The sequence below is a fragment of the Cyanistes caeruleus genome, chromosome 11 (genome assembly GCF_971803275.1).
Source record: "Cyanistes caeruleus chromosome 11, bCyaCae1.hap1.1, whole genome shotgun sequence".
Classification (NCBI taxonomy): Eukaryota; Metazoa; Chordata; class Aves; order Passeriformes; family Paridae; genus Cyanistes; species Cyanistes caeruleus.
Window position 1 is genome coordinate 5,342,837 of NC_141711.1, and position 25,090 is coordinate 5,367,926.

At 42.4% G+C, this 25,090-nt stretch overlaps 1 protein-coding gene across 2 annotated transcripts in view; it reads right to left on the reverse strand.

Moving 5' to 3' along the window:
* Window positions 1-18,484, reverse strand: part of TAFA1 (TAFA chemokine like family member 1) — a 218,301-nt gene extending 199,817 nt beyond the window's left edge. The window contains exons 1-5 of one of the 2 annotated variants that reach the window (XM_086845647.1): window positions 17,963-18,484; window positions 16,356-16,452; window positions 15,343-15,661; window positions 15,125-15,238; window positions 8,862-8,982 (exon numbers count right to left, since the gene is read on the reverse strand). In XM_086845647.1, coding sequence (XP_086701773.1) covers window positions 8,862-8,982; window positions 15,125-15,238; window positions 15,343-15,387 — 280 coding nt within the window. In that variant the 5' untranslated portion in view covers window positions 15,388-15,661; window positions 16,356-16,452; window positions 17,963-18,484. Of the gene's footprint in view, window positions 1-8,861; window positions 8,983-11,070; window positions 15,239-15,342; window positions 15,662-16,355; window positions 16,453-17,962 lie in introns of those variants that run through there. The other variant, XM_023935161.2, reaches the window with a different exon arrangement.
* Window positions 18,485-25,090: the final 6,606 nt, after the last annotated feature.

Here is a 25,090-nt window from a genome sequence, read left to right on the forward strand (position 1 = left end):
CTGAGGAAACACAGTTTCTGATTACCTGGAGGGGGGAAAAAAAGCTGCATTTTAAAGCCTCACAAAGAGATATTGGTGGGAGCTGGCTTAGACACAGTCATTCTCTGTCAGATCCTGCCCCAGCACACTGAAAACAATTACAAACTCAAAACCCTCTGTGACCATCAACTCATCCCTTGGGGTTTTCTGTTTAACACAGCAGTGACTTCTGGCTGGCTGACCACCCAAATTTGAAAGTACTCCATGCAAGGAACCAAGAGGAGGAATTTAATGTGTTAATGAAAGTCACAGTAAATTGTGTTAGCTTAGATGTGAGAGCTTATGATTAAAGCACGATTTTCCCCCAGATCTCTGCTGTTTAATGAAAAATGTATCCTCCTATTAAAAAAGGGCAACTTCTGATAACAGCAGACCCACTTTAATTTCAGTGCTGCTCTAAACCAAAACAAGAGCTCGTACCAGAAGGACACACAAGACCCTCCTCATGTACTGAATTTGACCTTCTTGGTCTTGATTCCTCTTGGAAAAGAGTCTGACCTGAATTTATGTTTCCAGAGAGGATTTATGCCTTTATCAGGATGATGGCTTCTTTTGGGTAGCTGCTGATACCTACACAGATAATTATTTCTCCCCAAAAATTACCAAGGCAGGAATAAAGAAGTCACAAAGAACCATTTTTTAAAGTTTCAACTTAGGAGAGTGATTCTTAAAAACAAACAAAACCCATAAATATTAAGTCCTCAGAATTTCCTACTCAGTTCCAATTTTGGCTTTAAAACATGAAATAAGCTGATGTTCAAAGGTTTCTGAACTGTAAAATTAGCCAATTTTTAAGCACATGATAGAAAGCATAGGAATTACTATATCGTAGAAATAAAATAATGTCATTTTTAATGAATATACTTATCTAGTCATATTTCACTGTATTTTACCATACCTCACTTATCCTCAGCACCTTTAGCCAGTCCAGAAATGAAGCTAAGGCCTTGTCTAAAATGTGTTTTTTTCAAAATGCAGTGTTCAGAACATGACCTTAATGATAGTTTCAGTGTTATTTGATCTCATTTCTGTCTGGTTTTTGGTTTTATTTAAGATCAGAATGATTCAGAATGTGAACACTTACTTTTTAATATGTTTATATAGGCAAATATATGAACTAGAGATACTTTTATACTCTTGAACACTGTCAAAGTCACCAGTATATGATTGTGATTCCTGGACAGGGTGTAGGAAAGAGGTGCTGACCAATAGGTTCCCTTCATTTCTGCATGTTCTTTTAAGAAACAAACATATAAATCAATGAAACCAATTTTCCAAATAAAATGTCCTTGCTTGCTCTCAACCACTTAATTAAACACCATTAACTCTAGTTTGTTTTGGCAACTAATTAATGTCATGATCAAATATAAATAGACTCTGCAAGAAAAGATTATAATTAATAAATCCTGAACAACACAGTACAATTGCACTGAAGCCTTGCTTGCCAGAAATATTTAGCAGCAGTTTTGGAGAGCATTAATGAGGACAGCAAAAATAAAGTTTTATCAGGATGTGCAGTTTAGATCCTGAGGCTCTTGCCTGCACCCAGGCTGATCTGCAGAGCCTTTGATTGCTGACATTATTTACAATACAGAAAAATCACAGTCCCAGGTTCCTCACTTTCCAGCAAACTGATATGTACATTCATAGCAGTTTTTAATCAAGTTCTCCACAGATGTAACTTTCACTTGTGCACAGTTTAATTGACAGCATATTTTGCTCCCTGTTTTTTTGGTAGGTTCAAAATGAGGGTTCTTGATTCAGATTTGTTAACTACAGAAAACTCAATTAATCCAGTAGGATCTTTGGATCATGCAAGAGGATGGATTAAATGCATTCTTTAATCTGAACCAACAGCTCTCCTGATAATCAAGAGACAAGGATCACCATTTAAGCTGATTTTTAATTGCCTATTCATTTAGTAAGAGTTAAGGTACTTAGTATAGAAATAAAACTTAACTGTTCATGGAAGAAATACTTGTACCCAATTCCAAAAATCTCCCAGCACATGTGGCTGGGTGGGGGCTGCACATGGAGAGCAGGTTATTCCCTGGGTTACTTGGAACTCAGAGACACTGCACCACATTGAGGGCACCCATCCCAGACAACAGATTGCTTATGTACTCTACTTCACTTGCTGATTCTCAAGGAATCACTTTCACATCATCCAAAAACCAGCAAAATTTTCCATTCCTGCCATCAATTCAGTTCCCAAGCCAAGCTGTTTTCTCAAAATTAGGATTACAGTGGAATAGTAGGACACAGTTATTGATTGTCATGATAGCAACAGTGATCCTGAACCCTGCTGTCACTGGAGGGACCTTTCAGGAAGGGCAGGAGTGTTTTCTTTACCCACTGTGAAGGAAAACAGGAAAACTATTATTCCAAAAGAAATACAGAAGGCAAGGGAGATGTCAAAAAACAATCTAAATAGAGCGTAGAAACATGAGTCACAGAAACATTGGGCTTTGTAACTTCATTCAGCTTAATTTACACCCCCGATTCCCCATTGTGCATCACTGCCTGAGTCTCATAAATTTAGACTCCAACTGTGCTGCAGTCCTCGTGGTCCCTACCCAGGGCACGATGAACAGAAAGCTCCAGCATCACTCCCATGCAAACGAATAAGTTCAGCTGGAGAAATCTGTTCTGCACAGGGCATATGAAAACAGTGAAAAAATGCTGAGTTCCACCAGGAAAAATAATCTTGCTCACAGCAAAGGTTGGTTTCACAGAGTGGAAAGAAAAACATTCAAAAGGAAATTATAGACAGTGCAGGATAAAATAATATCAAACTTAAGGGAAAAACACATCAATCTTATGAAGCAATGCACTTGAATATTACTTTTTAAAATATAAATGAGCCTTGGACTAAAGCAGGCTAATCATTAAGGGCATGCTTCTGATGTTATCAGCAGAAATACTTCAGTGCAGAGCGATGTATAGTTTGCCATTGGGGTTTATATTTGTAGGTGCCAAATTTTCCTTGGGACTTAACCACTACAGAATGAGTTCTCCTAGTCTTTAACACCACCACAGCGAGCTACAAATAGTGGTGTGCACTGAAAGGTCCCTGCATGAGTCACCAGGGCCCCAAGGCTGCACTTGGAGAGGGAGGCTCAGACGTGGGAGCAGGAGATGCTGCTGGGGCCAACAACAGCAAGAGGAGCTCTCTGGTCCCAGTTTCCCCAGGGCAGCTCCTGCCATGACAGGAGGGATTTGCTTTGCACCGAGCATCTGCCTGCAGAGAGGCCTGAGGGAGAGCTGCAGAGGCACAGGATGGGGACGGGAGTGTGGCCAGCAGGAAGGGCAGAGCTGGGGGACTAAAGCAGAGTGCAGAGAGCATCAGTGCAGAGCACTGACAGCATCCCACTGTCCCTCTGTGAGCTCCTTGCCACTGCTGCTCAGCACCAGGGGTGCAGTGAGGGTGACCCCAGGAGTGCCCTCCCAGGGAAGTCACCCTCCCAGGGAATGCAGCCGTGCTTCCAGCAGCTCCTGGGAGCCTCCCTGGGCACTGTGGGCTGCTCAGGGCTCCTCTGCACACCTGGGCTGCTCTTCACAGTCCATCGAGCTGCAACACCGCTGTCCCACAGCTTGCTCCATCTCCCTGGATCTCCAGCAACAAGGCATCACGTTCAGCAGTGTGCCTGTGACAGCTCTCCTCACCTGCACCAAGCTGTGAGGATCTCAGCTGCCCTTCTCCTCCTGCCACTGGCCAGCCAGATCCCTGGCAATGCCAACCTATCCCTTCCCCTTTATCTCCCTGTGCCTCAGGCAGCAGCTTACAGACCCCAAAAACCCCCACGGCAAACCCTGTCTGCAAGCACGCCCCGGAGCCATGCTGGTTTTGTTTCAGAGGTTTGATTTTTTCAGGAAAAAAATAAATCAAAAAATCAAAATCACAAGGTGCAATACTTCTGATCAAGTCTGCTGCTGTAAACAAGTGCATCACACAAGCACAGCAGGCAGCTCATTGCCATCATGCTGCTAGAAACCCTACCTCATGCTTAAGTGTTGATTTTGTCACATCACTTCTCTTCCTAAACAAAAACGTGTCCACATACATCCAAATGTATTTTGTATGTGACCAGGAACACAGTAGGTACTTACAACCTGGATTTCTTCACTTAGCAGTTGGTAATTTCACATTTTCAAGAGCAGCCTGTGAAGGCCAGGTGTGTATAACAAAGGTATCACAAGGGAGATCTTTCCAGTGAGTGACTGGAATGGCTTGTTGTGAGCAGGATTTTCTGATTGTGAATAAACCAGGGCACTGTGGTGCTTCCTATGCATTTGCTGGTATAAATGAAAATGGAATCAGACCTTAGAACTTAAAAATTTGCTCCTTTTAATTAACACAGCAAGAAACAATAGCTGTCACCTTTCATGGCCATGGCTGGCTGTGTTCCTGCCTGGCAATTTGAACATTGTATACTGAAGGCAACAGTTTGAATTCACACCGTGTGATTAATGAAACACAATTCTTGCTAATCATAGAAACTTTTTATATATTAACTACCTGGTGCCACACTTGCTTCTGTCAACACCAAGAGCAAAAATCCTGCTGAACTCACCTTCCAAATCTCAATTGTTCTACAAAGTAGAGAGGCATTTTATTTACACTTTCCTGAGGAATTAGATTCAAAATCCTGTCTGTTCTGAACTGAATAGCCACATATATGAGGCATATGAAAATAGAAGACCTTTTGAAATGTGAAAATATGCAGTTTACCCCAAGGCTATAAAAAAATCAGTGGGAAGGCCAAGATCAGAACTAAGACATTTTTTGCTCACAGCCACAGACTACAGTTTCTGCAAAATGCTGTCTACTGAGAAACATGCTCAGAGCATCCTTAGGTTGATGTTCCTTGTTAGTTGGTGCAGAATTGCTTTGAGACTGATTTTTCCATCTCATAATGTGTAGCACAGAGAATCACTTCTTGAGAAGATTTTTAATAGGCACATCATTAACTACTGTCACAATAAAAGGTACTTCGTGTTTAGCATCATAAAATTCCAGCCTTGATTCAGTCCATGATTTCTTCCTCTGAACAGGCCTATTTTTAATTAACATATTTGCAAATGTCAGCAGTGCTACAGAGGGTACTTTCTTCTGCTTGTGTCTGCCTTACATCTTCACACTGCACACAGGACTAACTTGGTGTGTATCTAATCCTTTTGCATAAACTTATAGGTGAATCCTGTATCCTTCCAAGTAACACATATTCAGTGTTGTCACCTGTGATTAGCTGAAAGATCCAATACTTTGTCACAGAACAAAGTCAAAATTTTGCAAAGAATTACATGATTGAAAGGGTGATGGCTGTTTTTGTGGTTTTTTAACTTGAATCTTGTACTTTGCTAATATCTTGTTGTGTCACCAAATCCCAGCATCTGCTTCCTACTGCTGGGAGGGTCAATCCTGTCAATCAGATGATCAATGAACTATCACAGGCACTCAGATAACTCTGCAAATCACATGTCCACTCTAACCCCTCAGGCCAATTCAACAGCCCTACAACCGTGTGTATCTTAAAGACTAAAACAACCAGCGTGGAATTCTTTCCATTACTGCTGTTTCTTCTTAAATCACACAGAAATGACAAGCTTGCAAAGAAGATGGAGATTTGTTTCCACATAAAGTTATTTCCTGTGAATGCTTTCACACATCCTTTGCCTAACATGATTTTCGTAAAAATGAAATATAGTCATAAAAACCCTGCAGAAAGCCATGAGTATTGCCCAAGGGGAATAACACTGCAATGGGGTTCTGCAGGTTTACTCCCAGGTCTCCTCCTCCTCACCCATCCAAGCCAAAAGGAGCAGGCACCAATACTTAAAGGCACTAAAAAGCAGCACTCAAACTTCCCACTAATGAGACAAGAAGGAATTAATGAACAGGCACAAATAATACAGCATCATTCATCTTACAAGCAAGCAGTATTTACTATGGCCTTCCTACCTGTGCTCGCCTGTCAACATTTCACAGAAAATAAAGCTACAGTCAATCACAAATATTGTCATGTAGGGCATTTTATCACATTTGTTTCCAGGTTTATACCTTCTGCTAAGTCATCTAACTGAATAAAGTAGTACTGAATTATAAAAATGAAAAATTATACTGCACTGGAAAGTGGCTCTAAGCTTTTGTGATTGCACAGAGTGTAAAAACCTATTTTAGCCCATTCAAACACTTGCTTAAGAAAGTTTCAGGGAGGAAACAAAAAAAAACCAAAAAAAAAGATCAAGCTCAGAAATCTCTGATGATAAACTGACCTTTTAATATATTGCCCTTGATTTCCAGGGTTTCAAAACTGGATTAAGTGCCACGGTCCAGATGGAGATATTCACTGTGCTAATCCACTGTGTTCAGTTCAAGTTTATTATGCTAAATACACTCCAAGAGGATTTTATCTTTTACCTGCACCTTCCTGTGCTCAGTGAGACTCTTCTATTCATCAAGCATGAGAAGCACAAGATGGGGTGGAACCTGCCTTTTTAATTATCTTGTACCAAAGTGGCCCCATGATGGAGATGAACTGCTCAAATTCTCTTATTTTAGAGCAGCTCATTATCTATGGAAGATCACAAACTGAAGGAAAAGGTATGCTGAGCATGCTATTGATTACAGCTCTATTTGTCATGATTCAGTAAGTTGAAATTTCATATACCAAATATTAAATTACTGAAATTATGCTTTGGCTCATCTGCATCCATTTTTTATTCACTTTTATTTGGCTGAACATTTTAATCTTACTTACACAGTTTCCAACTAAAAGTAAACTACGCATTCCTAATAATATAAATATGAAAAATAGGGTGTGCTCAGGGACTGCAGTTGAATACATTAAAATCACTCAATTTGCTAGTTAACATATTTCCATCCCTTTTATGTACAACCTTTCACATTTAGTTGGCAGACTGCAAATTCACGGCCTTATAAAAAAAAAAAAACACTGTCTTGATTTTCTGTTGTGACAGCAGAAATTGTCCAAAATATTTAAGAGTTTCCCTAAAGGACACTCACTGGCTGGTTCTTCCCAGGTGCAGCACAATCTGAATTCGAGGTGAACATCATGTCAAATTCCACTCATCTGTCAATGTAGTGGATTATTTCTTGAGAGACTGAAATTGGCTGCCTGGGATCAGAACACCATCAATCTTGTTCATGTAGGGTGCAGAGAAGCTGCCTGAGCCAGGCTCGCAGGAGGGAAAGCTTGGCTGCTTCTAAGTAGGTGATGAGGCAGCTGTAAAACCTTCACTCTATCTGTAGCACATCCCTGAGTGAAAGATTTTGTCATTTTTCACATTTCCCCAACATTTGGTATGCATTCAGTGTCTTGCTGTTCTTGCTTCATAAAAAAGGTGATTTTTCAAGCTTAGGCAAATGTTGCAGAGCTCTGGTTCTGCCCAGCCCTCATTTTTTCTCATAATGTCACTTGTTTCAACCGATTCCATAAAATGATATTACATTTTCCTTTTACATATCTGCTTAGCTGGGCTGTTTTTTCCCCTTTCCTTCACTAGGGACACACTCAAATAACCAGCAGCATTACTAATAACTGCATTATAATAAATCTCTGCAAGTCCCACATAAGTCCCTCACCCCTCAAACTTCAAGCACTCCCAAATATCCAGTACCAGGGGGTAAAGGTAACACCCTTGATTAATCTGATGCTCTAACATGGGCACTGAGACCTGGCCAAGCAAGGATTTTGGTCTATTCCTCTATTTAAGTTTTATTACAACAAACCAAGACAATGCCAATACCTGTGACTTCTGGGCAAGAAATGTACTTGGGAAAACTTTGAGTTTTAAAGTTGCTAAACTTTTGCTACCTGTCAAGACCATCTGTGTTTGAAGGGATGTCATTTGTTCAAAAACCATTAAAATATTAATTACCACGCTGTAAAATGACTCATCACTGTGAGTTAACACTTTCCATCTTTCATTTCTACAACTCTTAAAGCCTCTCCCACCTTTTTCTTTGGATTCAAATTTGGTTAAGTGACCTTCTTGGCCCATTTTAAGCAGATGAAAATACTGTGCTAGAAAATGCCACCACCTCAATTTTTAGCATAGCACATCCTTCAAAGTGCAATTAGCAGTCGAAGGAGTTATGTGATACATTTCTATTAATAAAAACACAATAAAACCACAGCTGTGCTGTCCCTGCAGATGCAGCAGTCCAAGTGAGCTGTGTTCTCCTCTGCTAACCTGTGGCATTGATTCTGCCTTTACAGGCACTGCACTCTATTCACAGTCCCAAATTCTCCTCCAGGCCACACTTTTGCAGCCCCATCAATTTTCAGAGGTAAACTTGAGGCCCTCAGAATAAATGTGTCTCCTTTAGCTCCTCTAAGGCAAACACCCGACCTCCAGCACACACCCATGACCGAGGGAGGTTTGGTGCCAGTGGTTTAAGGAACAAACCCAAACCCAGTTTGGGTCAGATAAGTACAAAGTTCCACAAAGCTGTGTTTTCTGTCACAAAGTCCAAGTTCTACTGAAATTCCAAAACTTCACCATATGGGGAGGAGGGGAGAGAAAAACAAGGACTCAGAAACTGAACCATTACCCACAACAGGATTCTTAGGCTGGGAAATTGTTAGAAAATGACATTAAAGGATGACTGTCCCCACATTGGATTGGCAAAGCACAACACACATTAGACTCACCAAAAAACAGATGCTGTGCAATACAAAGGCAAGCAACTCATAAAACTTAAATGATAAAAAGAATTTTGATTAGTCAATCATTTGTCAAGACAGACACGAGCACGGGCAGAGAGTCTGCAAGCCCAGAGCTGAGCTCAGTCCTACCTGGTCTGTGCAGGTGATGCTGCTGGAAAGTGTGATGGAGGGACCCCTGACAGAGCAGCATTGCACAGGCACTTATCCACAAATACAGGACCCAGGACATTGCAGAGACCACTGCCATTCTCTAAACAAAATATTAGACACACATTATTATCTGATGCCTTACAGCACACACAATAAGTCAGCTTCCATTACAACAGTGTTTTTAATATTTTTTTCTTTTTCACTCCTTTTGCTAAATGTCTTTTGATTATATTATCCCCTGCAGGATGCAATTGTTGTACAACAAAGGTCATGCCCAAAAAGGACAGCTGAGGTAAAGAGACATCAACACAGAAGCCTGGATAACTTTAATAATTCAGTGGTAAAAATCAAACTGTAATAATCTGAGGACTAAAAAAAACCCACAATATAAATAGAAGCTGGAAAATATTCTTGCACTGATCCATAGCTCAACTTACAGGAGAGTTAAAAATATAAACCAAATTATAAAAAATCACAACACCAGCTGGAAAAAACCAACATGATGTCCAGACAGTATCAAAGCTGCTCTAAACTCATTGCAGAAAGGCATAAAACATCCTCAGATATCCAAGACATAGTGCCAAAATACTCCATCCCCAAAACTAAAAGGACTATTACTGACCCAGAAGGTAACAGTGCATTGTTTGGTTTTTTGTTTTTGCAAGCATTAAATATTAATCGTGCTTCTGTCTACCAAATAAAGTAATTGTTTCTCAGAATTATATTCTAATCCCCAGATGAAATCAGCTTCCTTTTGTTAGACCTGTACATGTACAAGGACTGGAGTATGGCCAGACTGAATTTCAGATGTATTCTACAGAAGATTTGATGTTTTCACAAAGCAGATTGTGTCAAAATTTTAAAAATGTTCCCTTTTCAAAATGAAAAGGCAATTTCTTTGTCTGCTGGTGCACTTGGCCATCCAGTGTAGACAACTGTGTTTTTTCATACTTGTGTTCATGCTGTACTTGGGTTCATGCCTGAATTTCCCTCTGACTTGGTAACTTCAGCAGCTTTTCCTCAGTTGCCTGCAAGGATCAGGAGCTTTGCAAGGCTCAGCTACGCTACACATCGTCCAGTTCCCTTAACAGCACCTTCTGCTGCATTTCAGATGGCCAAATTAATCAAACTTCAGGCACTCTCCTCACTCAGCCAATGACGGGATGCTGCTCTCTATCTAATAATCCAATCAGCTGAACATCATTTTCACAGAGCAAGAAAGACTTTGAAAGATTAAATCTCTCACATGGAAAAAAATCATGTCTTTACAAAAAAAAAATAAATCTGCATGCAATATCAGGGGATTTCTACAGTAGAAGACGAACAATATTTAAATAGCGAAATGCTGTGGTAATGAAATATATGCATATAAATCCTTTTTTCGCCCTGATTTGAAAGCAGCAGAGTCTTTGGAAAGCTTTTTAAGTCTAATTAGTTGAAATGAACCACATAAACTGACAAGTATAATTAATAGAGAATACCAAAACATTATTTTGATCAGCATGAGGCTCTTCCTTTCTCTGTACCGAGTGCTTGATGCACTGCTTGGTGTACAATTAATTTCATTTCCAACTGTTTGCTTTGCAGTATACTATGCACTTTTTCTCCTCTCTTTTTAGACCCATTTATCTTGCAAAATAGATTCAACCTCCTCAGATCAGGGAGCTCCCGGGAGGCTTCCCGTGTCTTCAGGAATTAACACCTTCTTGTCATAATTGGTGCTCCCGTGCTTTTTATACCACAAGGCAAAGGGAAAGGTGAGCCTCACTCAGAGGAATTTCAGGTATTCAGGTTATTTAAACTGAACTTTAAAAATCCCAGTCAAAGAGCAAAACTTCCACAACCTGCTAAATATGCTCCTGTGTCTTTCCTCAGGCATCGTGTTCTTGCACATGGACAGCAGACTTACTTTTACCCACTCAGGCTTTATTATCAGCTTTTTGTGGGTTTTTAAAAACACAAAAACCTCTCTCAAACTGCGCTATTTCAAACTACCTTTGCTCAAACCCGGTAATTCTTACACACATTTCTTCATGCACTCGTTCGTCAGCAAACTGTCACACACACAGTTTTACCCAGAGATCATCTTATCATTAGTATAGAAACACAGCAGTGAATATTTTCCACTTATTATCTGGTGAGTTCCAGATCTGCTTTCTGAATCTTAAATCCTGAGGATGCTCCTTACCTGAGTAATCCAACCAAGAGCAGAGCACTCTAGTAGTGTTCATCGGAAAGATCTAATACTTTTTTAAATCCATCTGTACCACAATAAGGGATTTCTTTTACAGCTTCCCAATAATCTTCTTTATCAGGATTAAAAGTAGAAAAAAAAATTAAAAAAAAAAAATCTCTTTTTCGTTACAAATCCTGTTTCCAGAGTAAAGAAGACATCTGAGCTCTGAGACTGCCGTCAGAAAAGTGGCCAAGGTTTGAGGGGTGGAAACCTTCTCATTTTCACCTTTAAATCATTTCCTAGCATCCCCTTGTGCTTGGCGAGCCCTTTGAAGTGGTGTTGCGCTGGTTTGCAGCTCGCAGGACAGCGGAGGAGCAGCGCAGCCCCGGCTCCGCACGGCCGCCAGGGAGGCACCGGAGCCGATTTCAGCACATCCCTGCTCGGGAGAGCATCGCTGCTGCCTTAAAGCCACACAGCCCTCGCCCAGCAGCCCCAGGCAGCGGCTGGAGCCGCGTTTAAATAGCGGCAGCAGAGGCTGCAGGGCGCAGGGGAGCGGCCGCTCGGGCTGCGGGAGGCAGGTGGGGATGGGCAGGAGGCAGCGCCGGGGGAGGCGAGGGGCTGGGCAGCCGAGGAGAGAGCTGGGGATGCGCTAATTCCGCCAACAGAGCACGGATCCCCCCGCCTTCTTCTGCCTCTTATTCAGCGGGGGAGAGCGGGACGGGAGGCTCGGTTCCCCTGGCTCGCACGGGGAGCAGCACATGGCTGGGGACGGGGAAGGTGCTGCAGGGAAAGGGGAACGAGACTCACGGGAGAGCAGGAGGCTCCCACACGCTCCCAGGGGCTTCCCGACACCTTGCCACAACTCGCAGAGCAATCCTGCCTTCCAACCCCATTTCCGAGGCATCTCTGCAGACAATGGGGAAAGAGCTCTGATTTACTCCCAAACGCTAAAGCTCGGCTATGCCAGATTATTTATTGCAGTTATTTATTCTCCACGTCTTAAGTGGCCATTTACAGGAATGGAGTGGTTTCCTCTCCCTCTTGGACCATATGCAATTATTTTTTTTAAAGAGCCATTGTATAGACTTAGTACGTACCATTCACTTGGTATTACAGCTCTTATGTCTGCGTACAAAAGAAAAAGGGCTTGGAGACAAAACAGAAACTTCCATTTTAAGAGCTCAGGATGTATATAACAGGATGCTAGAATGCAAAGTGGGATTATTTTTTTCCCCCCTGGATAACCTGTGGTAGAAGAGTGTGCCACCTTCACTGCTCACCAGCACAAGACACCAAACAATCATAAATAACAGCAGCACTAAGTAGCCTTACACTCAAGTACCTCCATCTGAGCACCTGAGGACATCTATCTCAGTGGAGACTCACTGAGAGCTGCAATGAGTTTACCTGACAGATCACATGCTCCTTTGGAGCTGCTGTATTTTTTTTTGACAATTCATAGCAAGTACCTGGCCCTGCAGACCAACAGGAATGTTGTGCTGGTCTCTGGCACAATGCTCAGAGCAGGTCTTTGTTACAGCCCTGACACAGTGAAGCAACTGGTGGCAGGTGGATGTGGCAAAGTGACACAGGAGATCACTGGCCATGGACCCTCCCCACAGGTCACACAGCAGAGAGCTCCCATCAGGTCCCTGAGCAGAGCTGGGGACAAGAGAGTGGCTCAGGCCAAGCCTGATGTGACCAGAGACTCTCTCAAGAGGTCAACATTCTCTTTTCAGGTGCTTTGTTTGAAAACACTTGGAAGAATTATGGGTGGGGATATAATATAAACTATTTAATAAGGGTTTTCTTGTTTTCCTGAGGAATTTCCTTAGACACCTAAAGACAGCAAAGAACTGAGGTAGTTATTACTTTCTAGCCCCAGAAGGCTCAAGAAAAGCAGATGAGAGGCAACAAAATACCATGAAATACTGAGGAACAAGGCAGGAACCTTGTAGCTACCCAGGATCAGGCACAGCCCAGAGCTTGAGTCAGCAGGAGGAGGCTGCTGGGGTTTGCTGCCAAAGCCACAGGGACGTTCAAGGAATTCAATTCCATAGGAATACAGGGAGATTTCTGCAGCTCCTGTGAGAGGCAGGTGATGGGAATTTGAAAATAAGCACCTGTTTAAGATATGTCCCTTTTTGGACTTTGTGGGAAGGATACAAGTGAAAGGGTGTGGAGGGAGGGATGTGAAGAAAGATGAAGGAGAAGAGTTTCAAGCAAATATAATCTTCTAAGAAACTCAAAGCCCTTGTGGACAGCAGGAAGAATGAGACAAATTGTGACCACACACCTTGGCAGAGTAGGCAGAGACAGATTTATGCAAGATACAGATTTATGTAAGGTACAGCAGAACTGTCACTCTGCCAAGCACTGCTAACTCCCAGCTCCATGAGGCTAATGCCACCATAACCCCTGACAGATGCTGCTATTGCTCAGGACAAGCTCTGCAGAAACAGGGGACATGTTGCTTCTGCAGGGTAGGGGGGAGATCAGAGGGACAGAGAGAATATTAAACAGGCTGTGCTTGCAGCCTCTCCCTGCCCTGGCTCCCAGCATCAGACAGGAACACAGGAGACCTTGGCAAATCTTGCAGTAGCATCCTCACACCTGCTTTGATGTCTTTGCTGCCAATTTTAACTTTCAGTGGACCAACAAGACATCAAGCATTTTCCTCTTGCCCTCTTTGCTAAGCACAGTGTCATATTCACCTGATGGTTTGGGGCTTTACTTCAGCCTCCTCATTTGGCTTTGCCAGGGAGGGAATGATGCTTTACAAGCACCCCTGGGCCCATGTTGAATGCTGGGCTACTGACACACTGGAAAGAGAAAATAGGAAGGAAAAAAGGACATGAGTGAGCAGTCTGCACATTTCAAAATAATTTCTCATGAAAAGGGAAAGCTGAAAGTAATTTGTCTCTAGGCAAAAGGGAGATGGCACAAAAAGTGGTGTCCTGTGGAATGGCAGCTCCTGGCAGTGCTGGGGCATGATGAAGCCATGCCCTGCAGAGGGGCAGAACACCCTTTGGGCTACATGTGTGTGAGGAGGTGAAGTGTCAGGAGGAGGTCCATCCACCCCCACTCTGATACCAGAGGAGAGGACAGAGACCAGCACCTGAGCTATCCCTGTCAGAGAGCATGGAAGCTGCCTATCCACAGCTCTGACTGAAGAACTCCACAGGGTTGCTGGCACAGCTGCCACGAGCAGACCATTACACTGGATGATATTTCCAAGGTGACAGTAGGTTGTGAGGGGTCAGCAGGAATCCAGCTGTCTTTGAGAATCTGCCCCCCACCCAGGGCTGCATGCACAAGGAGAACAGCCTTTCCCTCCTGCTTCCACCATTCATCTAGAGATGCCAAGTGAGTGACAAAAATAGGCAAATAAAAATAAATGCTCTTCCCTGCCTGGACCTCTATTTATCACAATTTTCTGGGCACACAGAAAAGGAGAGCATATGCAACTCAGGCAGGCTCACACAGACGGCAGATTGGTGCTTGCACCCAAACAGGGGCCTCTGGCCTCTGCTTTCTGCCTCCTCTGCCTCTCTCGCCCCCCACACTTGCCTTTTCCCCATGAAGAGGTTTTACAGGACACATCCCAGGCTCATATTTCACAGGGGCTGGGGAAGGCTCACCACCTTGGAAATGCAAAGCTCCCCAGTTCTAGTGTTCCTGGGACAATGAAGCTTCACTTTTCACAGATTGCTTTCTCCACCCTTCCCAGCTGCTTCCACCCACCCTACAAAGCTCCTTCCCATACCCCAGGCTCTGCCTTGGCTGCTGCCTGGGCAACAGGCACTGCACACTGCAGCTCCTCCCTACCTAAATGCTCCTACCCAGGTGAGCCAAGTGTAGTCTCACAGCAAGTTTTACCTCAATTCCACCAAAAGCCAGATTTCTGACACTCATCCTAGGTTCACAACATTTGTGGAAGATTTTTCAAAAATCTGGCAGAGCAGTTTTCCTTGGCCCCCTCACCTCCCCACAGAGTTTTTCCTCCGTTGGGAACCATCCCAGAAGGACAACCAGCAGCTGAGCATGTGAAGATTGAGCTGCCTACATGTGATTGCTTGCACAGGAATGCTATGAAGCCCAGAGTAAAACCAGCCAAGAAATCCTCATCCAGAGCCATGAGCCTCCCGGTGTTTCTTGCTCTTGGTTGTTTTCCTTTCCCCTGGTGGAACAGGAAACACAAAGAGGATTCCTTTGGTACAGAGAGAGCACAAGTTTACCAGATCCCTGGGCACAGCTTGGCCCAGACAAACACTCAGAACCCACCTTCAAAGCATTAGTGCAGCAATGTTTGATGCTGTGTGTGCACATCCCCTCTGCTCAGCCAGCTGCTCAACTTCACGTCTAGAACTTCTGATATATTCCCAGCAAAACCTTCCTTTTCCTGAGACTTGCTTTTCTCAGTCCTCACCACTTTTATCCCTCTCTTGCAGGAGATCTGATCCAACCTCAATGACCAAACTGAATCTATTTCCTTTCTTGCTTTTCCTCTGTCTTCAATAACAGCATGAAATCCTTCTGTCTATTGTCAGGTTTTCTTCTCCTATAGCTTTTTCCCATGACAAGAGAAGATGCAGTGTTTTTCCTGGAGGCAAACAAGAAAAGCTTAGCTAGAAAGGTCCAGCAGTTTTCATTAAGGGAATAAACAGCAAAGATTTGTCTGGCTGTGACCACAGCCTCCACTGACCAGCACAAAGACCATGCACACCAAGAGCCTGAAAAAGCAGATCTGAACAACATGTGCAGGGAAGCCACCTCCCCTGGGAGCCAGGGGCTGGTGCAGACAGTTTTTGTCCCACTTCAAGCACAGGATGTTGGGAGATTTGCTCTGTTTCCAGCACAGGTGCAGACATATGGATGTGGAGGATCAGCCAAGCAGCAGCACAGCACACTCAGAGGAGATGCTCCACCTGCTGCTCTTGGCACCCAGAGCTGGTGGCTCCTTTCCACCCTCTTATCTCAAGGCACATCACTGCTCTGCCTCTCTCCCTGTGCCTCAGCCACACCAAACTTGCTTGGCAGAAACAGCAGTTTTGTCAACATCCCCAAGTACACAGAGAAGATCCAACCAGGAAGATGACATAACCACAGGAAAAAAAAAAACAACCAAAAAAATCCCCAGCCAAATAAAACTCCACAACAACCACAGCAGCACAATAAGTAGCTTGTACTGGAAAACAACAATGAATTAACAACAAGTCTGAATGTTGACAAAAGCAGGGAGAAGTGAGAACAGAACACAAAATGAAGGATTTTCACAACTGTTCCTTCCAGCCTACCTTAAACTTGCAGCTACTCCTTGTCAAAGGGATGTCTGGTCTTCACAATTACTGTGTTTGGGAAGCAGTGATTCTGCTTTTTACAGTTTCCCAAAGCCTAAGAGGGGAGAGAAAGAAAAAAGAACACATCTATATTTGTCAGGGAAGTTTATATCACAAAAGTTTGTGTCCTAGTTATTTTTAAAGTATGTAGGACAACGCACACAAAAAGTCTCAACCCTTATCTAGAGCTCTCCATTAGCTGACAAGATCATCACTCACTAAGGATTAACAAAATGAATTGTCTGTGCAGTACATTATCACCATGCAAAAAAAATTCAATAGCACTCAATACATTTAAAATATAACCAGCAAAACACAAGTCAGGATATCATGGCAGACAAACATAACCATCGTGTGACAGGGATGAGTTGTCCATTTATTTTCAGTTCCAAAAAGTAAAGAAATCCAAGCTAAAACAACCCATGAACTGATAGGAGTTCATGGCTTCTTGTGATCATTTATCTCTGGAGAGATCATCCTGATCTGAAAATCCAGAATCTTTTCATGGATTCCCAAACTGGCCCCAGCACAAACTCAGTGCATTCAGCTGATTCTCAGAAGAGCCAGGTTGAACCCATTACGAAAAATGCTATTGGAATATTCCCAGTTTGAAAACAAACTATTACTTTTGTCAGGTTGCAGCTGCTTTTCCAGACCAGATAAAACCACATGAGAGACAAGATCCACCTACTGTGGACAAATCATGGGTCAGAAGCTGCATGAACTGAAAATTAGTATATCTACAGCCAGAGGGGACACTTGGCATTTGATATATCACTTTCATTATGTCAAATATCAGTCCTCAAACACAGGTTTAGCACCTACTTTTGCTACTGAAAAGTCAGATTTTACTTGAAGGTGCAGGTGTTTTTAATATTTACAACATAAATAAAATAAATCCAAGAAAAGCAAAGGCATTCAGAAACTTTGGGATGCAAATTCCCTATGCTGAGCTCAGATATGGTCACTGGGTTATATTCATTCCTTCTACACTTGCTCTGTTCCTAAATTGCAGTTAAATTTAATTAAAAAATAGGTCTCTATTATTATTTCAGCAGCTTTAGAAGCAGGGTTGAACTAGATGATCTTCAGAGGCCCTTTCTAACCCCAGCCATTCTGTGATTCTGTCATTATCCTGAAGTAATAAAAAAGGAGGCTTCAAGAGCAGTTAAAAGAAACCTCCTCTGTCAAATTTGACATATTTCAGACATCAGCATAGAAACAAGACTATCTAGGAAACAAATTTCCCCCTAAAACATTGCAGCAAGTCAGCTCCAGCTTGGTAGCCCCTCTCTCTCTCTCTCTCTGTGTCAGACTCCCCCAGCCCAGCCAGCCTTCCACCTTCTCCTGGCATAGGGATAATTATCAGAAAAGCAGCCAAATCCACACAAAAAGTTTTTACCCAGAATAAAGCTCAAAAATACATCAACTTTTTCCAGTCCCCAACACTGTCAGAAGCAAAAATTTCCCAAACAAACCATGAAAGTCAAAGCCCAAACCATGAACACAACCAGGAAAGCAAAACACAGACACAAACCACAAAATTCTATTTCCCAAAGACTGACCTTAAAAAAACCAAACCAAAACACAGGTCTGAAGTCAGAGGCAGGTTTAGTTCCCATTTCTGTTTTCCTCTACCTTAGACTGTTTTTTTTTATTTGTTTCTGTTTGTTTTCTCTAAGGCCTCTTGGCTGATTCCCCAGCTTCAGAGGCAACAAAACACATCACCCTCCTCTTCCTCTCTTTGTCTTCCCCCTTCTGGGAGCTTTTATAAACTCAAACCATCTGAGCACAGGGAGGAGCTGATTTGAAGGCTCAGAACAGCACCAGGGCAAAGTGTTATTTCAGTTAGAGTAAATCCCCATGCTCAGGCACACCCAGGCTGATGTGGGAAAGGTGCCAGGGTGGTTCTGTGCCAGGAGCTCTGCTGGGAGCTCAGGGCCTCTCCTGGCTGTGAAATGTTTCCAGACACCCAGGTCTGCCCGGGTGCTCCACTGCACATCAAATGCACATCCTGGCATAGCCCAGTGCTTCTTTTGGAAAGGAAATTTTGGCTGGTGCCAAAGGAAAATGCAAGAGGCCAGATCAGCTCTGCAGTGTTGCACTTCTCTCTTTAAGTCCAGGTGCTACCCTGAAAATAGCACTTTAAAGTCTTCTAGCTCTGCCTTGGCCTCAGCTGCAGAGCAAATCTCAGCTCTTACATTACACCAGGGGACTGACCAAACAGCTGATTTGCAAACCCATGTATTTGCTTCCACTTCATCATAAATACAGACAGCGATGGGAAAAAAAAAAACCATTATCAAATTGAGAGGTTTCTGTGCTACTGGTCCCCTGCAGTGTGGACTCTTATAATGGAATCACTCTATGATATTAAATTATTCTTCAGTTTATTACTTCTGAAATGCCCTGGATTGTGCAGGGGCACAGTGTGGCTTCCACACACCTGTTTTAGCATGCTTGGACATCCTCAGACTAGAGGTGCTACATGAGGAAATGTAGTTATGGATGAAATACGCTGCTGTGCAATACTGTAGCCTAGGGTTCGTAGGAAAAGCGTTGAAAAGATAAAGCAAGCAGACAGCAACAATTTTTGCCTTCAGTTATGTTTATGAAAAAACCACCCCAAACCAACTAACCAAAAAAAAAAATCATAAGGCAACACAAAAGACACCCTGAAAGAGGATGGAAATGAGAGTTTGGGGGAAAGATCTCCTGCTGGAACAAGAAAAGTGAGAATTATTATGAATATGTGGCTTACAGCAGCCAATATTCCCTGATGCCATTGCTTAAATAATTAAGATTTAATTCATTGTCACACCAATGGGCTCTGTCATTATTTAAGAGAACCACTCTGAGCACTCTCTTCCACACCTCTTCTCCCTGTTTGCTAGGCCAGGCAGGGATCTGCAGCCAGAGCCCAGAGTGCTGTGCTGGTGCTGGAAATGGTGAATTTGAGTAGGGAATTAGTGCATGAAATGAGCAGGAAAAAAAAAAATCATATACTCTTCTGCCTTTGCTTCAAAACAGGTTGGCTGATTGACAGCAAACCCTATATAATAGTTCCTTCCAGGCAGATGGCAAGATCATGATTTGCTCTTCAGTCACAATTTTCTGCTGCCTCTCACAACCCAACCCATCTCCACCATCTACCAATAAAGAGGGGCCTGGGCTGCTTTGTGTGTGTTTTACAAGACTCACATCAAAGCTCAGGGATTAATATTGTGACTAGTTATCCTATTCCATTTTGTAAAAATTTGCTTCGAATGTGCCTCCAACATCTCCTGGCTGATTGTCTGTAGATAATAGCTGCAGAAATCCACACAAAAGCACCTGGTGAATTCCTGAGCCACCCCTGACAGACAATACTCTTCAGAACGCTTGTGTAGGTGTTGAAAATCTTGCCATACATCTCGAGCTCTCTCAGCACATATTGTTTTTAGGCTGCCATCTGCTAATGCACAGTCCCACCCTAAGAGAGATGCAGGAATGAATGCTCCAGTCTCCAGGCTGTTCTGATTTCAGGTTTTTATTTCTTCCAATTCCCAACACTCAGACCCTGTCATTCTTAACCCCGAGTGTAGCTGCAAAGTTCAGCAGACCTGCTCACACCACTGCTAATTTTCAGTGATAAAGAGCATTTATTGAGCACTGCTCAGGCTCTGCTTTAATGAACCAAAGCAATGCTTCAGACAATGTGTCCCTGCAAGCAGATTCATTTGTCTTCGTGTCAGCTGCACGGAGAGAGGTGCTGGGACAATCAGGAGCTCTGGAAACACTCATTTCCCATGCATGTGTGTTAAAAGGATGTGTATTGAGTTGGTGGCAGGGGAAGAGAACAGCTCCTAAAGACACAAAATGGGTAACATCTTGAACAAAGCAAGCCATGCCCATCACAGTACAGAATGTCAGGATCAAATTATCCCAGTAAATAAGGAATGATGAACATTTCAGTTGATTGATTTTCTTCCTCACTGAAATTGTCAGCAGTATTCTTTTTTCTTACTGCTGATTCTGCTTCGCTACCAAGCACATTAGCAAAATTTATAAGATGATATTTAATTTCTTTTTCTTGTTAGAAAGCAAATTTATAATAGCTAATTTACATTAAGTTTCCTATGCAGAATCCATCACTAAAATACATTGGAAGCTACAAATTTAATGCTAGGAAACTGAAGAGTACATTATCACTTGCCAACTGAAATTTATCTGTTTTGATCCTTTTTTTATATTCCTCTTCTCCCACACATCCCTTTTACTACCCCACCTTCTTCTCAGGTTTTCAAAGATTTTGTTGTCATTTAGTCCTGAATAAAATCCAAGAATCCACTGCAGTCTCTGTACATCACATTGTTGTTCATGTCACACCCTGACTTCTGTGCACCAAGAAGGGAAGTCAGAGTAAAGGATCATCCACAATACATTAGAATTCCTCCCTGTATTTCTTGAAAATAAAAAGGTGAATAAAAGAGGACCAAGAACACAAAATAAGGATGGGGAAATGAAACTATGAAGGGCTGTGTGTTTAAAGGAGATACAACTGGTGGTTTTGCTTTCTTCCCCAGCTTGTACAGCAATCCTCTCTTTCATTCCCTAAATAGTACAAAAATGGTTTGATAGACTGAAGTTATGCTTTCCTTGATTTCAGTAATCAAGGCAAGTCAGGACAATCTTTGCCATTGAAAACAGAATTTTTTTACATCTAAGCAACAGTAGCAGTTTTTGTTTCATCTACCTCTGCTCCAGCAGAAGATTGCAGCTGCCTTTTTGTAAGCTTTTAGTTGCTAGAGATATAAACACCATCTCCAGAGCATGGCAGATGAATTCTCCTGCAATGAAATAGAATACCTTTCAGAGAGCTTGAAAACAACTAATAGATTTTCAGGAAAATGCTGAAAATTGGCTTAATGTTGTATAAATAAAGATATTAATGCAACCTGGAATGCAACTGTACCACAAGCAGAAGGCTGGGCCCTACTTATGATACCAAATCCTTCTTTTGCTAGTTTGCACAGATCTTTAATGGACATGGGGTCATTTGCTGCCCTTCTGATCCTCCCCTGATAACAGTAATCACTGTTAAATTTTAAATATGAATCATTTTCCAGGCAATATCCAGTTGGCTCCTCCTTCCGTTTTCCCACAGGGGACTGAAAGATGTTAAACTGCTCTCTTCACAATTAAATTCATGAAACACTTAAATTCTATGGCAGTCAGACACCAAGGAACAGGAAAATCATTTCATCTCATAATGTTTTAGAGCCCCTAGGCAAATGTAAACACTGTATGTGATAGAGGAAGGATTTATTGCTGCTGCTGAACAGAGAATCTGCAGATTTATTTGTATATCCAGTAGATTTTTGAGGATAATTTATTTATTACAAAATTTTGGTAAAATGATTACTTAGGAGGTTTGAACACACCACTCATTTGTGTGGAGATGCATTTTAAACAAAAAGACAGAACCAAATCAATCTGTATTGAACACTGGCCTGTAATAGTGAATCATTGCTGCACTCACTCTCCTGCCAGATCATAAAAGGCTTTGAGGTCTCACATATCCCAAGTTCTGGAGACCAAGAGACATTTGATAAGTGACCACTGCAAGTGCTGCTGGAGACACATTAAACTTATGCAGGGAAGTATCTAAGTCGTTCTTATAGTCTTGTAAATATTTTACCCAATAAGAGTTTAATTAATTTTGCAGAGAAAAACATCAATAAACTGCTTCCAAATGTTGGAAACCATTCATTTTTATATAGCTCAGAATGCCAAAGGGCATCACTCTGAGTCAGTACATCTCTGTTAGGATATCAAATTCATAGAAACATTGGTAAAAATAGGACTTTATGTCCTGCCACTTGCTTTTACAGTAAGCACTTGGCTGTACTGGAGCCCCCTCTGCCTCAGCAGTACGAGGCAGCCTTGGGAAGTGCTTGGGAAACTAAAGGAGGATAATTCCAGTGTCATGGCAGAGGTTGAGATATGAGTTTCCAACGCCAGCCAGCAGTGGACTGTGCTGGTAGGAACAGCCACCCACACACTCACGTCTGTCCCTGTGGATGTCCCTGCTCCAGCCCTGCTTGCTCGTCCTGGCCCTGCCCAACACTCTGACTCTCATGGAAATATCTGGGGAGAAGCCACCTCCTCCTTCACAGCTCCATCCATGGGATCCAGCAGAGCTGTCTGAACTCTGCCTGCAGCCTGTGGCCATCCAGCACAGCAAGAGAGAGAGAGCCTGACCCTGAGCATCACCTGTCTGACACCTCATCCCACGTCCCTGCTGAAGGGTGCCTGTGTAGTACCAAGGAATTAAAAATCCTTTCTGTTCTCTTCTTACCTTTTGTGCTTATTTAGTAGAACCAAGAGGAGACAGAAGATTTCTTTAAACAAAAGCATAATTTCTGAATTTCTCTTCAAAGATGCCACAGAAATCACTCTGGAATATGTGTCAAGCTGGCATTCCCCAGAGAGTGCTTTAGTTCTTTGCTTTGGCTAACTTGAAGCGAGAACTTGAACCATATCTCAGATAACTGCTGTAGAGAATCAATTTTCAATTTCCTGCTGAACTTCAGATATATATTTAAATACTCAGTACTTCTGGCATCTGGAAAGAAACCAACAATAAAATCAAATGGTCAAGCTACTCATCCAGTAAGGGGAAAATCTGCAATGAATCAAACCAACGGGAGACTCAGACAGGGGCCTGAAGGGGAAATTTTCTCAGGATCAGTGTAAAATCTGTGTCATGATCTTAAAGACTTTTTAAAGAAAAATACCCAGTTACTCAATGGCAAATTTGTCTAAACCAGAATATTTCTGTAGAATTCACAGTTCATTTTAAAGCAGTCTAATTTTTAGTGGAGGGGAAAAAATAGATGAAGTTCACTGTGAGGTTGAAATCAGTGACTTAATTAGAAACAAGATTTAGCCAAAGAAGGAGAGCCTCTGTTCTCAACAGAGAGACACTGGAGGAATGCTGATCTTCCTGAAGGCAATGAGTGTTTTGTCACTTTTCATGATCAGACTTTTATCCTAATCACAGTCTCTACACCTCACTGTATGCTGTGATTAGGATATGGGTCTCTCAGCTCAGCAGTCTGCAGCTTTGCTTTTATTTTTCTCAATCTTCAATGTCCTTAATAATAAGCAAATAAGTTAACACAACAGCCCTGAAGAAAATTCATGCTTCAAACAAGGCCATTGGAAAGATTAATATAAAAAGCCCTACAGCACTTTTGGCTGAGGTTTTATTTGAACAAAATTTTAACAAATGGACCGATGTTTCCCAAGAACATTAAAGTGTTATCAAGTGGGAAACAATGTTCCCTGGCTCAGCTTCCAGACAGACTAGCAAATGCAACTTTTTACACTCAGAGGGCAAAATGTTAACTGTGATCACGGAAAATCACAGTTGTGAGGATGTATTAAACTGGAATATACAAGCTAGCAAGGGAGATAGCAAAAAAACTCCCAGCACCTATAATTGTCCTGCAGTTGCTGCTCTAAGGGAATCAGAGCAATAAAATACCTCCCTCCCCTTTTCCAGTTGTTGCAAGGCTGTTTCAGAGAGTACCTGATGGGAAGATGGTAAAAATACTTTTCTCTACAAAGCTCTGAAGGTAGGAAGGAACTTGCAAAACGCTTCTTTGAAGTCAGAGTGATTGCAAACTGCAGAGGGAAAGCCATGCAAACAGTATTAAACCAGCATCTCTAGGAGGTTTTATTTCCAGTTATGCTGCTCCCTCAGTTTGTCCAGCCAGCTGATGTGCTGGGATCCTTCCCTGGTCTGCAGCCACCCATCAGCACCTTGCAAACAGAAAACCAAGGGAAATTACAGCAAGGTATCAAGAACAAGCTTATCTTGATGCCCTTCTTTGGGAGAGAATCAGGAAACAAAATAATAGGCATAATAGGCAGGCTGGTGACAACTTCAGAATTTCTTGGGTTTCAGAGGTGTGAGAGAAGAATTGGGAAAAATTAATTGGGTTCCAATTCTACCCTCACTCTGTGAAAATGCCTGAGCAATTATGGGCAAAAATGCCAATAGTAGTAATAGTAATTGTAATAATAAATATGACAGGAATTGGCTGAAAAATATTAATTTGCAAGTTAGAGCTTTCAAAACTCCTATTGTGAGAGATGTTCAGAGGCTGTTTCTTGCAGAATGGCAGAACATCCATTTTAGAAGGATTTAGATGGAACCTCCTGCGTGGTACCCCTGCATGGCAGCAGAGCAAGGCTCCATCCTGCTGTGGATCTGGGGGAATGATGAGCTGTGTCCAAGGAAAAGCACTCTCCGTGCTGTAGTTCCTTCCCTCCAGCTCTGTGAACCTTCCCCTGACACTTCAGGTGGTGTCAGTGTAAATACAAGGAAAGGAGTGAGATAAAAAGGAGGAAGCCCACCAGTGCTACAGCTCAGCACAGTTTAACCCTCATGGCATCTTGGCCAGGTTGAACTGGCCTTTGAGCAGCCTGCTCTAGTGGAAGGTGTCCCTGCCCATTCCAGGATTAGAACAAGATGAGGTTTAAGGCTCCTTCCAATCCAACCTCTTCTATGACTCAGTGATCCCCAAATCTTGAAATACAGTCTGCATGTTTTGCACAGAAGGGTCTTGGAAAGCTGTACGCTGATTCTACTCTGATGGAAATCAATAATAAATTTCCCACTGTTTCAAAGAGCTGGATCTACA